Source organism: Xyrauchen texanus, chromosome 17, assembly GCF_025860055.1.
Source record: "Xyrauchen texanus isolate HMW12.3.18 chromosome 17, RBS_HiC_50CHRs, whole genome shotgun sequence".
Lineage (NCBI taxonomy): Eukaryota > Metazoa > Chordata > Actinopteri > Cypriniformes > Catostomidae > Xyrauchen > Xyrauchen texanus.
In genome coordinates, this window is record NC_068292.1 from 23,929,474 (window position 1) to 23,948,154 (window position 18,681).

Consider the following 18,681-nt stretch of genomic DNA (forward strand, 5'->3'; position numbering starts at 1 on the left):
GACTTCATTTATTACAGCCCAGTTGATGTCTTAAAAGTTACTACTCAATCAATCAGGTTTAGTCTTCTCAAGTGACACTACACCAAAAAAGAATTACAACTTAAGCAGCTGTCTAAATTGACAAGATGAATGACTGATGTAAAAAATGTAAATGTTCCTTACATTTGTTTGGCACAACAGAGTTGTTTCAAATAATGAGAGTCACTGTTTGATGCTGTTAGTAGGACTCTTTGCAAGAACGTCTTATCTTGGAGAGTGATATCTCCAAAGCCTGCTAGATTATACAGAATTCTGTGCTCCAGAACAAGGTTATAAATTCAACTGAACACATTCAGATTTCTGCATGATCTAGTTTAGAAATTGCCTAAACGTAAAAACAACACAGTCACTAAGAAGGACTGAATTCTTTCTGTGGTTTGGCACTTTTGCACATTTGTCTTGGGTTACTGAAAGAACAAGGTAGGTTTGAATCTTGTTTGATGGAATATTATACTAAGATCCATAGTCCAGCTCTTAAAATGTGACCTCCCCTTTTGTCCCTTCTCATCTTTTGCAGTAATCCCTCTAAAGACATGCCTTGTCAAGTCCAGATCATGGCTCTATTGCTGTAGTATCTCATGGCATCAGCCCTTCTACATTATCACACATAGTCTACAGTTTAGAGTTGTCTTAGGAGCCCGCTTGGCATACTTGGTTGCTTGTGAAGCTCTGTGTAAAGGGTTGTTTCTTGTATTTAGTGTTATTCTAAATTACAATACAAATCCAATTGGACATAATTTAATGAGGACAATTAAGAGATTTGGGTTAAGACCATTTGCAATAATGATTACCTTTGTGCGTATTAATTGTGCGTTCATCAGCATTTCACATTAAAACTTCTGTGCAGTCTTAATTTGCAAGAACTGGTACTTTGAAATGTATCTGCTCGTTTAGATATTGCTTTCTCTTATAGCTCATTGTGAAGGCTATGTAAGTATACACTTAAGATTTTTGCGTGCCACTGCGTCTCGCACATAATGCGCATTACATAAATTTCGTACAAAATCAGTACAGTCCGCACAGCCCAGTTTCTGTTTCCTTGTACACGTCTGTGCACATCATCTGCACATGTGCCTGGAGTTGGCTGTACTAAAAAGTATCATAAAGCAGTCGTACTGCCCATACGTCAGACGGCTCCATCAGGGCTTGTGGTGAAACACATAGAGTTTGAAGAGCTAGAACACCCGAACATGAACAAGACGTAATGGCAAGCGAAAAAAGCTAAGCCTTGAGCCTCCTAGACTTAGGCACTGTAATCAAGAATGTGATATTCGCTGTCTGTTATGTAATTTCTGCAAGAACGGATAACTAAGTTACACCAAGGCAACTGACAATATATGCAACAATAAGAGGTATAGAATACTCCATTTACACCAAAAATTAAGACTTAAATATTGGCACATTGTTCCTGACCTGTGAATGCCTTTTTTGTAAGACAGCCTAAGACACCGTTGGGAAGAAATTCTGTCTTCTAGCATCTGTTCATTTTTGTATTTGAATGTGGTATGAAAGTTGAACATTGTATTCACAGTTGAATAAATGTATTCATACAGACAAAAAAAAAAAAATTCCCAAGGCTCCTCCAGTCATGAAAAACCTCTAGTGCCCTTAGACAAATCCTCCTCCCCCACTGCCTACTCTTCCTCGTCCTCCACACCCTCCATCCTCGGCAATCAATTTCCTGTTCTTCTTCATCCTCTGTTTCAGTCTCCTGAGCAGACAGCTAGCAATACCAAGAGCACCACCTTTCAAGAAACGTACAAAATTATCACCAACAAGGGGACCCATGGCGAAGAGCCCAGGCTCAGCATTGCACTCAAAGGTGTAAGGATTTATGTCGATGGGATTTTGTCTGCAGGAGATTGGCCTACTGGGATCCAAGCCGAGGTACTGCCCTTGTTCCTTCACGAAAAATAGGTTGGGATAGGTCCCGATCAGAACAAGCACCATAGAGACTTTTAAGGCCCTTAGAACACCGTTGAATCCCCTTATCATACAGTGCATGTCAGGCTGGAAAGAGAGCACACAGTGCTCAGGGAAGCTGGTGTAGTCTGCAAACAGAGATGGACTAGAGGCTGTAGGATTAGCAACAGGTGAAGCTGGGTAAGCATGGGAGCACATCATGTGATAGACCCTGTGATATTCTGGGTAAAGTGTCTTTGGCAACTGTTTGAAGATGAGATCTGGGTCATCGACACGCTTACGGAATGCATGCAACACAGAAACCCTTTGGTTCAGAGCGCACAGCACTGCATCGGCTGCGCTAAGCCCTGCCCCCACTATCAGCACGGGGTCAGAAGTAGGGCCCAGGTTGCCGTGGCAGCTAACAGCAACACCAAGGTCATGAACATTGTGAAACACATAGGGGAGATCTTCCCCTTCTACTCCCAATCGAACTGGTGAGTCAGATGCCCCTGTTGCTAAGACAACATTCTCTGCAAATAGGCTAAATGGGATGTGAGTGTCACCATGGAGCTGTTGGTAGCCCCTGACCTCCCAGAGTCCCTGTGAAAGTTCTTGGGAAACCCAAATACTCTCTCTCACTCCTCCTTTACCTCTTTTATCTTCATCCTCATCTTCCCCAATCTCACCCCTTCTACTGTTATTCTCCATTACATTTTGGGACTCATTACTAAACCCATTCAGCACTCCATTCTGACCGTTCTCAGTCCCGTTCATATTGCAGTAATCAAACCCATTTTTGACACCATTCATCTGACCATTTACAGTGCCTTTTTCATTCCCAAGACTATTTTCATGACTGCGGTGGAGTTTGTGTACAGAGGTTACGTAGGTATTGTCCACAAAGTTCTTCTGCAGGCCCATGAGCTTGACATAGTTTTTGTAGTAGGAAGATATCTCCTCTGGAGTGGCTCGATCATTGGACACCCCCCTGTAAAAATCCCACACACAATCAATCTGAGAACTTCTGACATGCTTGTAAAAATTGGACGATATTCTTTTGTGTTTGAGAAAAACCCATAAATCTTCTGGATATCCTTTGTGTAAAGACATTTGAAACATGCTAATGGAAGCTATCTTCATCATATTTGCTGTTGTCATCCTTAGTACATACCTTCTCTTCCCTGGGGACAAATCTCTGTAGTTGACTCCTGGTAACTCCATCCATAACCCAAGACTTATTGTCAGCATTGAACCCTCCATTGCCTTAAGAGACAAGAGAGAGATGACATTGTTAATGAGGGACATTTCAACAAACATGAATGGTATTTGTCTCTGCTAACTAGTGTTCACAATGTAACAAAATCAAAACCACTCCCTTAACCTGAGACGGTATGCCAACTTCCAATACCTCAGAAACTACTTTGCTGTTAGAAAAGATTCTTTTTTTTTTAATTCTTGATAATGAAACTGTCTTTTCAGCTCTGAAAGCTGAGAGTTACAAGTTCAGGAATTATCATAGGCCCTACCATTCCTGAAAAAAAAAAAAGTCACTCACGTGCCAGGCACCACCAGGTGTGGCTTTGCCCAAAACCAGATGAGGAATGTGGTGTTTCTTTTCCAGCCTCCACTGCAGTACTGAGGGGTACTCAAAGCCCAAATCTGCATTTGGATGTAGGAGTGTGTCAAAAAGCACTGCCACAGGGTTCCCTGAACGCCCCTCTAAACCCTCAGAGAGATATTCCAAATCCTACATGTGGACATGACAGACATGTGGTTTATTGCTCATTTCACTCTTTGTAAATTAAACTTTACAACCTTTTTGTCTGCTTTATAAGGCACCACCTCTCCCTTATTACCTGTTCAGTAATGGGAAGCTGCTTGGCTTCCTGTAGTTTATGAAAGAGGATGGGGTTTGGGTGCACAGCCATTGCATCCAAATAAGGAGTATACCCACTCAGAAGGTATGACAAGCATATACCAGAAGGACCATTACCTGCAAAGGGGTGAGGGCAGAAACAATAACTTTGGTATTGAAAACTATTGGTAAATGGGTTGCATTTTTTTTTAATGTAATGATGATTATTTTATGTCCTTTACGGCAGCTTTTCTCAAACTGGGTTCCTTGGACCCCCAGGGGTCCTTTTCAAATAGCCAGAAATCCCTGAATTGTGAACATTGTGTAGCAATTTTGTAAACAAGTAGGTAATAAAAAACAATAAAAAAAACTACTCCATTTAAAGCTATTAACTACTATAAAAATACATCATAACAACAGAAGTTTTGAACAATATAATCAAACAGCCTTATATGCTATAAGTTGTAGATTCTGGCCCACAAATTTAAGTGTGGGGAAATCTGCCTATTTCCATGGTGATAGCAACTTCTCCTTTTGTGAATGAATATAGCTTTACACACATTATTTAAAAAACATTTGCGGATGACATTGAGACATATAGCTGTTGCTCCATCCAGTAAAAAGAAGAAGGGGTTAAACAACATTTATTTTAAGTTAGCGACCACAGTGAGTGTGAATCTTAACAAGCCACAGCTGATCAGCACTGGCTTAGCAAGGCCCCCAATCCACAGCTGACAAGCACTGGCTTAGCAAGGCCCCCATTTTTTTATCTAGCAAGTTTAACCAAAAATAATTATTAGTATTTTGGTTAATCTTGCTAGATAAAATATGCAACTGTCATATTATAAGTTAGTATAATATAACAATTGATGATCCAGCTTCACAACAAACACAATCATATTTCCTCACACAGTGTCCCTTATTTTAACCATACCATCTGTCTAATAGTGGTAAATATTAGGTAATTTCATTGTATTTATGCGGTGTGTGTATATATATATATATATATATTATTTTTTTTTTATTTTATTTTTTTTCTCTCATTTATGTGAATATAAATTGCATCCCGTCTGCTGCTGAATGGTAGAGAGTTGTAGGAATACGTCTACTTATGAAAATGTTTTATTCTCACAAAAAATTTGAGCTTTGCGGTGTTCTCCATGATGATTAATCCTGTGGATAACGCTAAAATCTCAACTGAGCAACAGACTGTCTTTCCACTTTATGGTGTTTGTTTGTGCTGTCTTTGATATGAATCGTTTGTATTGTTGTATTTCTCACTAGTAAATTGCTGTACAATCTATGGACATAAATGTAAGTGAAACACTTAACACAGAGAAGCTGAACACAAAAGGACAGCAATGCCTGGCCTTCCTTCCTGTTCCTTATTGGAACTCACTGAGATCATTTTTATTCTTCTAGTAAATAATATCATATTTGTTTTGGTGGTGGGGCGGGGTCCGTGAAGAATTTGGGGTTATGAAAGGGGTCCTTGGTTAAAAAATTGAGAAACCCTGCTTTACAGTGTATATATATATATATATATATATATATATATATATATATATATATATATATATATATATATGTACTAAGAGTCATCAGCATGGGCATAGATTATATGAACACCTGTTTTGCAGCTATGGTGAATCTGATAACATGTTTTGTCATTGATGACTCACCAATGATGACGACTGGCACAGTCCGAGTACAGTCCCTCGGGAGGGAACTTTCTTCCAGCAGGGGCATAGCGGCAGCCAGAATCAGAGCTGGCACTATTAAACACAAAAGGCAATCGACACAAAATTAGTGTTGGCTGTACAAGCTTTGCACAATACATTAATGCTACATATGCAGATGTTAGCTGAAGCTCTTTTTGTTTAAAAATTCTTCCAATTTAGAATGTCACCTTTGAGTGTGGTAACATTTAACGTGTTATAATACTGTAAATTGTATAATGCACAGCTAAGTAAGGGATACTGTAAGGTCAGCCGGTTGTTATTGCACAATAAACAAAGTTAAGGTGATCGGGTCTTGTATCACCCTGAAGGGTTTTATTTTGATATAACAACAGGCTGACTGTACATTAACCAACTTATTACATGGCTGCTAACAAATAAATAAATACATGGAAATATAATACTGATTTGCATGGAAATTGAAAAGAAAGAAGAAAGAGTTCAGTTGGTATTTAGTTTGTTAAAATGGCAGTCTGACTCATTATTCAGCCTATTACAAGACAACTTGCCAAATAAATAAATGCACATGAAAAATTGATTTGAGTTGAAATTATTTTATTATCTTACTTGTAGAAATCGCACAGTGATCTGAGAAGCAGGAAAGACACCTCAAAGAACCCGGATGTGTGCTCTGATATGTCTTAATCCCGAATGCGTGGTTGTTACAGAACGATATCTGACTGCCGGATGGTGCCATTGACCAGTCAGAATCAAGTATTCCAGATTTCAGAGAGCCATGTGATAATATATGTTAACATATGGTAAGTTGTGATATCCTGCCAAATCTTACAGGATCTCTTTAATTTAACAATAAAATATGAAAATATATAAAAATAGCAGATATACGTTACTTCTGCTTTAGGTAGGGTAATGGCAATTTCACAATGTGTTGGTTTCTTTTTTAAATTTTACGTAAACTTAGCTATGTTGCTTAGGTCACTGACATTTAAAACAAAAACAAGCCCATTCATTTTCTAACATGACTAAAATGTTTTTTAAAAGTGAAACAACCCATGTAATTTCTCTTATCCGGTTGTCATATCTCATGTGCAAAATTTCTTTTGTGTACACAAAAAATAAACAAAATGGCCTTGCTTGGACACTACTGTCCCTCACCCCCTCCTCCCGCTGCGCTAATGCTAGTATTAGCACAGTCACTGCTTCCTGACAAAAGTAATTTATAATCCGTTTTATTAAGTGAGGCACTGTTATCTGACCACACTCATTGTCTCAGCCTGACAGTGTAAATCCCCCCTGATTACACCACAGTTTGGCCTGTAATCCGCACTGCCCGTGTTTATGTTTTTCCTCAAAAAAAGAAAAAGAAAAAAAAAGAGGGCTTGGCATGCTGACAGTCTGCACATTGCAGCCACCCATCACAACCTGTTTTTCTTTGACCCTGGTTGTTTACTCTTTTCAGAGAGAGTGCACAGGATTCCAGGCATAATTGGGGGTGAGGATGGCGGGACAGGGGTGTGTATGGGGTGGAAGGGTGAGTTTGCATGGTTTGGAGCTGGCATTTCCACTTCACTGCCCCATTTAACAGTCTCTTAACCACATTCACAAGGGGTACTCACATGAACAGACAAGGCCAATGTTTTTCAGACTCATGAGTGTGTCCTGTTATCAAAAAGAATGGTTAAAAGAGGCTACCACATCACAACGGATGGTTCCTTACTGTGTTTATAAATTTTGCATTTAACAGAAACAGTGCCGATAAATGTGAAATTTAAATGGTAGTATTAATCAATAAAACTTTTTTTTTTATATATAAATGATTTGCATGATAGATAGACATTATTTCTGTCATCCACAAATCAATACATTTCACCATAATTTAATCAACAGTTTTTCCCCTCCATCACTGAAACAAAACGTTCAAATGGTTACACTTTTTATCGCACCAAAGTTATTTAAAAATCTTGACACTTAAAAAATCTTGCATTATGTGAGAGTAGAAACCATTACACACAAATATACTGTGCATGTCAGGCCATAATGTAAGCATGTGTGATCAATGAAGCCATGAAATATACATTAAAATGAGAAGAGCTCTCCAATGTTTCTCAGATATGGGTCCGTCATAGCTACTTTGGTAGTAGTGTTGTTGAATGTGTGTGTTGTGCATTTGTTTTTGTTTAATCCTCACAAATTTAAGCTAAAATTAGATGGTAGGTCTATGTGTCATACACGTTTCTGTTAGAGCAAGTGTGTTTGAGCATGTGTGTTTGATTGTTGTGCATAAGGTATACACCCCCTTGTAGAAATATATACATACATACATATATAAGATATATATTTTATTATTATTATTAATGTTATTATTTGCTCTGAATGTTTTAAAATGTAAAATGCTGCGATTTCCCAATATAAAACCATAATTTTATAACGTGTCTGTTCATTATTCTTTCTTAATTTTTTGTCTTTATTGCCTCTTAACTCTTTCAGTCCACCACCAATAAACTGTCCAACTTCATTACACATAGAAGGGAATATTTACAATACAATGTAGAACCAAGACACGTGTTAAAATGAGAACCTTCGAAGTGGAATCTCAGCCGACAGCACAGCTCGGGTAGGAAAACAGAAAATGATGCGCGTAATGACTCTTGCATAATTTAGGTCATTTTAGATCTAAATTGTGTTGTGAATGGTAATAAACATATTTCTATAGTGACACTAGATGTTCTTACCTCCAAGTGCAAAATCTTCAGATTCTCTGCTTTTCAGATCAGCGTGTCTCTAGAAGGCTCAGGATGCTGTGAGCTGTATAAATAGTCCGTAGGCTATCCCTAGTGGGAGGATCCAAGCCGAGTCACAGGATGACATGGACAAGTTATCTTTAAAAATCCTGTCTTTAAGAGCTGATTTCTGGGTAACCGCCGAATAACGTCATGATGAGTGATACCTGAAAAATATTAAACCGACGTGACACTCAGCCAGCAGCTCCAGCAGCCTCTGAGAAGTGGGAGAAGCTGCGAAGCGTCAGTCTGCATCCAGCATCATTTGCGCCTCGTGCCGCACCGGCAGGCATGTAGAGCGAGCCCAGATTCGCGGAGTCTGCTGTGCACACATTGCATCAGTCAGATTCAGCACCGTCCGCTTTTTCCATTAAACGGGAGGAAACTCAGTCGATCATTAATTTACTCGATTCAAGCATGTAGAGATAAATCCTCGCTGTCGCCTTCTGCTAATAATTGCAATAACAATGTCCAAAAAGCATAGCTATATAACGCCTTAAGACTTTTATTCAATATCTTTATTGTTTTTCTTATACTCGCATGAGATTTGAGTGACTTGGTTTGTTAAACAACAATAACATTTATGTTAAAAATGGATGAGTATGACTTTGTTTCTTCTGCAGAACACAAACGAAGATTTTTAGAGGAATAACTCAGCTCTGTGGCCAGATCTTTGAAAGTCCAAAAGAACATAAAGGCAGCATAAAAGTCATCTTTAAGACTCCAAAGGTTAAATACATGTTTTCAGAAGCAATATGATAGGTGTGATTCAGATCAGTATTTAAGTCATTTTTGTACAATAAATTGCCACTTGCACTTCCACATTCTTCTTCCTCTTTCTTTTTTTGTGTTGTACATTCTTTGTGCATATCACCACCTACTGGCTGGGGCTGGTCAAAGGTGGAAATTTATAGCAAAACAAAAGGATTTAAATATAGATCTGTTTCTCACCCACGCCTATCATATTTCTTCAGAAGGTATGGATTTATCCACTGGATTACTTTTATGCTGCCTTTTATGTGCTTTTTTGACCTTCAAAGTTCTGGCCACCATTCAGTTGCATTGAATGGACCTACAGAGCTGAGATATTCTTCTAAACATCGTAGTTTTTGTTCAGAAAAAGAAAGTCCTACACATCCGGCATCCGGGAGGACATGAGGGTGAGCAAATGATGAGAAATTGTCCTTTTTGGGTGAACTGAACCTTAAAAAAAAAAAATATATATATGTATATAAGTGAGGCAATTACAATGGAAGTGAAGGAGGCCAATTCATAAACGTTAAAATACCCACTGTTGCAAAAGTATAAAAGACATAAACAGTATGCTTGTTAACATGATTTTAGTGCAACTAAAGGTAGAAAAGGTACTAACCTTTTCTGTGTAAAGTTATATCCACTTTTACAACTTTGTTGCCATGATGATGTATCACATATAAACCCCAAATGGCCTCAAAATTACGATTTAAACAACTTTTCTTCTAAAATAATGCATAAGTTTTACTAGAAGAATTAATGTAAGTGCTTTTTTTAAAAATGATAAGCTACACATTCCTGCATTTAAACCCTCCAAAAATATGCCACATTTACCTCCATTGTGATGGAGTCAAAAAAGTTGAGAACTGATCAATTTGCTGGGGTAACAGCGCCCTCTCTTGGGTGGTTATGTATGGAGTTATGTACTCTTATTGGAGTCTCAAAAAAAAAGAAGAAAAAAAAAGATGTTCAATGTACTGTACATTTAATTTACCCCAAACTATGACATGAGACATAATTAGTAATTTATTTTCTTCCATTTTTCTCATTAATCAATTTTACCAGAAGGGTTGTGATAGAATGCATAAACTTCATAAAAACAGCATACTGAACATTTCAAGATTCCTCGCAGCTTTGAAATGCAAACATCAATTATCATTATTATTTATTATCAAGAACAGAATATTAATTTAGGCAATATTTACAATATTCATAATATTTATAATATACATGGCTGTCGAAAACATTTGAGAGGACACAGCAAAGGTGGACAAAATAACATGTTTATTAAAGAACTGGCACATATTCTGGCACATTATAATGCTGTGATCCTGTTGTGAAAACAAGCAGTCAAAGCTATGAGCACATGAGCGAATGAGATCTTGCACACGCAAAAACGGTGGAGTTAGCCTACGTACATTTCAGAATTTTGTGCAAATTCACATTCAAATAAACTTTATTCAAGTGCAACATTTAATTTTGTTTCCTCAAAGTGAATCCATCTTTGCAATAAGATAAACCGCTTTACAAATTTGAGTTCACGTGCGTGCAAAATACCTTTTTGTGCACTCATAATATCATCTTGCGTGCTCAAAATATAACTTTGTGCATGCAGAATTGTGGCACAATTATAACTCCATAGTCATTGCCCTATAGTTTGAGTTTGCTAGACTGGGTCATTGGGTGCTCTTGATTTCAGGTCACCTAGGAATTGCTTTACCATTACTTCGGCAATGCAGGATATAGAATATCAGGAAGGCAGTTGTAATAAACTGATGAAGTTTGATAAGCACAATTTTAAAGTACAACACAGCCTTCTCACGCTTCGATCGACTTTTATTTTCTTTTAGAGAAAAGTAAGGAATCGTTTTACCACATTGGACATGCGTTGACGAGAGGAAAAATGTAGGCCTATATCTTGAGGTGCCGTGACTGGTCACCGTTTCTTTGGCTACCATTTTCAATCACATTTAAAAATAGAACATACAAATTGAACGTTAACTACTCACGTATTTATTAGTTGAAAAAAAGAGAAAATAATGGCCCAGAAATACTCTAAAATCATAGACTATATTAAGTAAAAGAAAGTGCTAGTAAACACGCCGTGTACTTTGTAACACTGTGGAGTGTGGACAAGCTAGAGGTTGAGGTATTTGACTTTAATTGGGTAGCACGTACGTTAATTTGATGTTGATTTGCAGAACTGCGATTGATTGTGTTTATTGTCTGGGACTGTTTTGGCACCGCAGGTACCCGCCAGAGTAGTGGTTTTATACAGATGACTCACTGAACTCAAGGGTCATTTTGAGTATGGGCAATTTTCCTCATCAGTGCTGTTGCCCCAGGTGTAGTATGTCAATTTATCCTGGCCATCCAAACTATTACGGTTTAAACGAATAGACTACATTTGTTTTTATCACAGCTCCCATTTGACATAATAAATAAAATCTATAAAGTGAAGCCTATTCAAAGATGCCACTAGATTGCACATTTTCTTTGGTGATGGCATGTGTGCGTTGATTATTTAAATATTCTCATCTGTGAATTTAAAATAAATCATATTATAGTGGTAGACATTTGTAATGTATTTGTATATACATATTCTTTTTAAATAATAAGCAATTTAACAGCCTACAGTTATTTTGTTCACATGTGCTATGTCTGACAAATGTACCGTTGTAACAGATTAAAGGACATTTATTTATATAGCAAATTTACTTTGGATAGATGCAGCTTAAAAGACGAGAGTCACAAAAATAAATAAGTAAATACATACATAAATACAATTCTTACATTCTCTTTTTACATTTTGACAGACTTGAAAAGTTACACACCTCAAACTAACTAGATCATTACCCCTTTTGACTGATAAGTTAACATGCTGATGAACTCTTGCCTTGGCGCCCTTCTGCCCAGTCCATGCGCGCGGGAGAGAACACAGTCCACATACCGCTCCCAAAAGACCTGTGCCAGCTGCATGAACATGTCTTGATGTTTGGGTTGATGAGACTCGCGCAAGTACGTCATGAAGTCCCAGAGCCCACCAACGGTATCCGCAACGCGCAACTTACGCGCTTGTATTACCGCCAGTGACGACGCATCCCAGCATTCACGGTTTATCTCGCCCAATCTACCTGGATCCCTGCCCCCGGCCACTACCTCGGAATTCAACATTTCGAGATTGGGTAGAGAGGATGGTGATGCGGCGGCAAGCATCAGCAGACACAGTGACAGAAAATGCCTCCAATGGCCGTACAGGAATCCCATTATTCGTTCCATTGGAAACCTTGGAATCAGTAGTCAAAACTGTTATTAGTTGACAACTGTTGTATATCTTTAAAACATAAATTAATTCAACACCCTACTAATCTTTAACGTTTAAGTTTATAAGTTGATAATTAACCAAGAAAAGCAAAAACATGACTAAAAAACATTGACTTACAAAGTGGTTACAGATGCTTTTTTCTGTCCAGTGACTGACCTGAAGACCTCTGTTTCCTTTCATACCGCTGAGGCGAATAATTGGCTTCAAGCAGTCTTTTACGACTTATGAGGACCTTTAAAGCGTTGCGCGCCCACGGTTCAAGCGTCATGGTATTGTTGCTCATTCCACTCACACTAAACCAGCTGAGATTAAGAACATAATTAAATTACAATTTGTTGAACAGAAGTACTCATAGCTCATGTTTCGCCTACTATTGTTCACGTTTTCCCCACGCTGGGTAGAGCATAAAGAAGTGAGTTACATGATAAACTTATTTTGTACTGTTTACAATTAAGGAATAGTTCACCCCAAAATAAAAATGATCATGATCATTTCCTCTCCCTCATGCCATCCCAGATGTGTATGACTTTCTTTTGCTGGAAAGAAAAAAATCAATACAAGTGACTGTTGGTTGCCAAAACTTTGAAGCTCAAAAAAAGCACATGGAGGCAGCATAAAAGTAATCCATAAGTCTCTAGTGGTTAGATTGATGTATTCAGAAGCGATATAGCCTACTAGGTGTGGCTGAGAAACAAATCAATATTTAAGTCCTTTTTTACTGTAAATCTCCACTTTCAAATTCTTCTTGTATTTTGGGATTACTTTTATGCTGCCTCTGTGCTTTATAGAGCTTCAAAGTTCTGGTCACCTTTCACTTGCATTGAATGGACCTACAGAGCTGAAATATCCTTCTAAAAATCTTTGTTTGTGTTCTGCAGAAGAAAGAAAGTCATACACCTCTGTGATGACATGAAGGTGAGTAAATGATGAGAGAATAAATATTTTTGGGTGAACTGTTGTTTTAAAATCAAAGAATTAAATTATTTTGTTAGATGTTTATTATAACAAAGTCTCCTCATATATTTGTTGAACGATAGATGAAAATAAGAACATTTAGTCTGGTCTAAAGGATCATATTGTTCAAAAAACTATCAAAATTATTTGAGAACCCAAAAATATTTACAATAGGTCTATATGTAAAAGTTGACATTTTATTGTGTGTCACGTGGAGAGTCGTATCTAAAAGCTGGCAGACGAATCATGCCCACTGCTACAGACAAAAGAGCTGTGACCAGAGTCACTGTAAAGACTTTATAACAGTAAGATGATGAAGATTATGATTGTGATACGTTGCATCTTGGGTGAGATGGAGACAAGTGTAATGGACAACTGTTGTAGCCAAACCCACTGCCATGTTTCCGGAAGAACACATGTAGTTAGTTCTTTACTTTAGCGTTGCAGAATCATTTGCACTTTAACTAAGGAATAAACAGGTTTCGTGTCACTTTAGAGCAATTTCTGATTTGGGGAGTTATTTCAGCATGACCTGAACAAGTATGGTTTGTTTCCAGAAGGTTAGTAACGTTGGCAATTAAAAAAACAAAACAAAAAACATTTTGGTTGTTATGCCACATACATATGTTTCTTGTTCCCTTAGGATTCAGTTCACTTGACATTGTGTCACTAAGCTGACGCTTTGGGAGTGTCCTTCTACATGACCTAGTTGAACCCCTTCTGCAATAACGGCACAATGCAATTATAAAATTGTCTATGGTGTTTAAGCCCTACCCTTTTAGGTGCAAAGCTGTCTGGTACAAAAGCGGGCACGCAAACACCCTTCCTCAGAATTTTCTCCATTCAAGATAGTGACTCATCTCTCGTTTTAGAAGCCCTCTGCATTTTTCACCATCGAAATACACGCGCTAGCGGACGGAATCTTTGCAAGCTTAGAAGAATCTCCACTCCCCTGCAGTGTTCTGTCGGACATTCTACACCTCACCAACTAACGCTTCGTTGGTTAACAGATCTTCACTTCAGCGACACACTTGCTCCATGCAGCACTTCGGCCTGAGTATCCTTTATTGCTGTTGCTATATTGTATTATATTATATACACTGGCTGCCAAAAGTTTGTAATAATGTACAGAGTTTGCTTTTTCAGAAGGAAATTGGTACTTTATTTCACCAAAGTGGATTCAATTTATTACAAAGTATAGTCAGGACATTACTGATGTAAAAAACAGCACCATCACTATTTGAAAAAGTTATTTTTGATCAAATCTAGACAAGCCCCATTTCCAGCAGCCATCACTCCAACACCTTATCCTTGAGTAATCATGCTAAATTGCTAATTTGGTTCTAGAACATCACTTGCCATTATATCAAACACAGTTGAAAGCTATTTGGTTCGTTAAACGAAGCTTAACATTGTCTTTGTGTTTGTTTTTTAGATGCCACAGTATGCAATAGACTGACATGTCTTAAGGTCAAAATGAAGTAAAAAATGGCAAAAAAAAACAAAAAAAACAGCTATCTCTAGGAACCTGTCAGTCAATCATTTCATACAATGGTGTACATTCCAATCTTCAAAGACAAAGGACAACTGGCTCTAACAAGGGCAGAAAGAGATGGAAGGTCAGATGTACAACTAAACAAGAGAATTAATACATCAGAGTCTCTAGTTTGAGAAAAGATGTCTCACATGTCCTCAGCTGACAGCTTCATTGAATTCTACCCGCTCAACACCAGTTTCATGTACAATAGTAAAGAGAAGACTCAGGGGTGCAGGCCTTATGGGAAGATAAGTTACTTCTCCATGTTACTAATATCCTGACACTTCTTTGACACCTGATAGATCACAGGAGGCACGGAGGGGCTGCAAGGTCAAGCAGGATGAATTTGAGGTGGACCTCGTGCACCTCATGCTCTGCAAGCCACTAAATCTCCATGCGCCAATCTCTATGCCAATATAGTATGTGTTTGACGAGCGTGGGCCCTCTGCAGGAGCACACGGCCTCATTGCGTTCGCCGTATCTGATGCTGGGGATGATGTTATCTTGCCACATCTGACGTATGTCAATGGAGTCTGACACCGCTCCTTCCCCCAGCGAGGATGAGGAGCGTGCATGTGACACTGACAAACAGATGCTTTGCGTCCTTTCTAGGGTGGTCAAAAAGAACCTGAAAAATCTCACCTTGATGAATGTTTCCTCATTTCCAGAGAGGACAAAGAAACGATTCTATTGGTTGTGCCGAAGTGGCCCAGTCAGTACTTGTTTCCAGAAAAGATAGAGATTCTGGATGGCCCTCCATGGAAAACACCACTAAGGAGGGATCTCCAGCCCAAGCTGTAGAACCTGCATGTGTGGCCCCTGAACGGAGCATGTTGAACGTGCCAGAACTGACGTGGTCTGTTATGAACACCATTTTACAGGCTAGAGCTCCTTTTACGAGATGCCTTTATGCACTGAAATGGAAAGTGTTCACTAATTGGTGCTTTTCACATGACCCAGAGAATATCTGAAATTCTCACATTTCTTCAAGAGCGATTCAAGAGGACGCAGGGCTCAAAGTTTATGTGCTGACTATAGCTGCATATCACGCACCCAAAGCGTGCCTCTATAGGCAAACAGGATTTAATCATAAAGTTCCTTAGGGGAGCATGGCGGCTGAACCCCCCTCACCCAGATATAGTTCCGACTAACTTTGGTCCTATAAGCTCTTGCGGGGCCCCCTTCGAGCCTCTGGACTCTGTTGAATTGTGTGTGCTTTCTCTTAAGACTGCATTACTGCTGGCTCTGGCCTCAGTAAAATGGGTCGGTAATTTGCAAGCACTGCCAGTTGACAATTCATGTTTGGAGTTTGGTCTGGGTCTTTCAAAAGGCATTGTCAAACCCATATAAGACCATGTGCCTAAGGTTCTAACCACGCCCTTCAGAGCGCAGGTGGTTCACTTTCAAGCATTTTTCCCTCCTCCATTTTATTTGGCTGAGGAACAGTCTTTGCATTTGTTATGACCTGTGTGAGTGCTACACACATACGTTGAGTGCACCTGCCAGTTCAGACCAGCTCTTGTGTGCTATGGAGGACACAAAAAAGGAATGTCCCTCTCCAAGCAAAGACTTTCCCACTGGATCGTTGATGTGATCGATTTGCTGAGGAGAGGAGGGTGACAAGGACAGGAAGGGCAGCAGACTGTGCGGTGGCCACTTGGGACTGGACAGGTGGAGCAGCAGCCACTAGGGACTGGACATGCAGCCTGCTGCCCATTCTGTCCTTCCCACCCTCCTTTCCTCCCTCGTTCCCTACCTAAATCCTCCTGCCAGGAGGCATTTCTTAGAGAGGAGGTAGTGTCAGGATGTTGTCACTTTGTCAGTCTGGGTTTTTGTGGTGACAGAATCCTGACACTCTTGTTCTGTGTCTGTGTTGTTTAGTTTTGGTCTCTGTTTGAGAGCATGGCTTCGGGTTGTAGTTTCCCTGCCATGCACGCTTCGGTTGGTCTTGTGTTTCATATGTTCAGAGCATGATGTCTGGCTTCTGACTCTCATGTCTAGTTCGGTTTCGGTTCTGGTGTCAGGATCAGGACACTCATGCTCCATGAATTGTCTTTTATTGGTGTGAGTGCATTGCTTATCTTGGCGGCATGCACTCACACCACTTGTGCTCGCTTTGTGCTGCACGTCCGGGTCGCGAGCCATATTCACATTGTGCTAAGGTTCAGTCACTTCTGTCTTAGATATCTTAGATGTCGAACTCTCACACAGGTGTCTTGTCTCGTTCTGTCACCTGTTACGTGCATCGTGTTGTGTTTGCCTTGCAGTGTATGCTCAGGCTTTGTCTAGTGTGAGAGTGCATGGCATTGCTTTGTTGGTGTTGCCATGCATTATTTGTTCTATCTGTCGGTTGGCAGGAGTGCATGTTGCCTTACTGTCTTGGCGAAATTTGCACTGGACAGGGACTAGGTCAGGGGGCCTGGGAAGAGGCCACAGGACAGGGACCGGGTCAGGAGGCCTGGGAGGAGGCCACAGGACGGGAACGGGGTCAGGAGGCCTGGAGGTGGAGCCGTTGCAGGCGGAGGCGTGGAAGTAGGCACCGTAGGAGGCTCTAGAGGCAGAGACCTGGAAGGCTCTGGAAGCGGAGCCGATGGAGGTGGCACCGTAGGAGGCTCTAGAGGCGGAGGTCTGGAAGGCTCTGGAGGCGGAGCCGATGGAGGTGGCACCGTAGGAGGCTCTAGAGGCGGAGGTCTGGAAGGTTCTGGAGGTGGAGCCGAGGGAGGTGGCGCCGTAGGACGCTCCAGAAGCGAAGCCCTGGGAGGCTCGAGAGGCTTGAAGAGGCTTGGTCTGGAAAGCTCCGGAGGCGGAGCTCTGGAAAGCTCGGGAGGCGGAGCTCTGGAAAGCTCGGGGGGTACTGGCTCTTGGACGGTCGAGGCTACAGGCGCTGGCTCACTGACATCGGAGGCTACAGGCGCTGGCTCACTGACATCGGAGGCTACAGGCATTGGCTGGTTGGCGGAGGCTGGAGAGCAGAGGCCTTTCTTCTCCTCCTCCTCCGGGCGGATGAAGTTAGCAGCGTTGGTTCGTTGACTAAGGCAGGCATGAAGGGACGAACCACGGGCGAATGGAGATTTACCACTGTGGGGGGAGCTACAGGGTCCTCCTCGACGACGTCCACAGTGAACGACGAACCGCAGGCTAACAGGGTCTCCTCCACGAATTCGCAGAGCGTCCAGCCGTGCGTCGCCGGTGGCAACTGCTCCTTGAGTGCACCGTTCAGGTTGGCCCGGAAAAAACCCACCAGGAGGGAGTCTGGGAAGTCCGTGACCCTCGCCAGCTTGAGGAAATCACGGATGTGGTGCTCCACCGGACGGCTTCCTTGCATCAAGCTGAGCAGACTGCAGTTGGCTTGTGAAACCGCTAGATCCATGGTTGGTCGTTCGTTCTGTTAGGAATGAGACAGCGAGAAGAGAGGATCTAAATGCAGGCTTCTTTATTATTAACAAAATACAAAACAAACACAAAGGAAAAAACCCTCGATGGGGAAACAAACATAAACTAAGAACTCAGGCAGGGAAACACAGATCAGGCTTGACAACATTCAACGAACGACAAGGAGTGAACAAAAAGCAGGGCTTAAATAACCAGGGAGTGATGACTGAATTAGACACAGGTGAGAACAATGAACAAAATGGCAGTGGTGATGGCAGCAGTGGGGATTTCTTTAAGACTGCAAGGGAAGCTCAGCTTCCCCTATAATGTCAAAAAAATAATGGTCAAATATGTACTATTGTGTAAACAATTTATTGACTAAAAATGCGTTAGAACACGTTCATCTCGCAGATGAGTTCGTTCAGAATCAGCTACATTACATATAGCAGGTCGGCTGACTC

General features: G+C 40.5%; 1 protein-coding gene across 2 annotated transcripts; it reads right to left on the reverse strand.

The window, feature by feature from the left end:
* Window positions 1-51: 51 nt before the first annotated feature.
* On the reverse strand, window positions 52-8,492 carry LOC127657812 (oxidative stress-induced growth inhibitor 2-like). Of its 2 annotated transcripts, none has more exons than XM_052146729.1 (5): window positions 8,232-8,492; window positions 5,482-5,574; window positions 3,801-3,937; window positions 3,500-3,691; window positions 52-3,207 (listed from the first exon to the last, which is right to left on the reverse strand). In XM_052146729.1, exons 2-5 carry the CDS (start codon window positions 5,546-5,548, stop codon window positions 1,648-1,650), a joined length of 1,956 nt encoding a protein of 651 aa, XP_052002689.1. In that variant the 5' UTR covers window positions 5,549-5,574; window positions 8,232-8,492; the 3' UTR covers window positions 52-1,647. The 2 variants fall into 2 exon arrangements, with proteins under 2 accessions (XP_052002689.1, XP_052002690.1); XM_052146730.1 differs by lacking the exon at window positions 8,232-8,492 and having other exon boundaries at window positions 52-2,932; window positions 3,116-3,207.
* Between the last annotated feature and the right edge of the window lie 10,189 nt (window positions 8,493-18,681).

Excerpts from the sequence above, each read along its gene's own strand:
- LOC127657812 (XM_052146729.1), bottom strand. The coding sequence starts at position 5,548 with ATGCCCCTGCTGGAAGAAAGTTCCCTCCCGAGGGACTGTACTCGGACT. Across the intron at positions 3,938-5,481 it reads TGTGCCAGTCGTCATCATTG|GTAATGGTCCTTCTGGTATA; the intron begins GTGAGTCATCAA and ends ACCCCTTTGCAG. Across the intron at positions 3,208-3,499 it reads CACCTGGTGGTGCCTGGCAC|GCAATGGAGGGTTCAATGCT; the intron begins GTGAGTGACTTT and ends TTGTCTCTTAAG.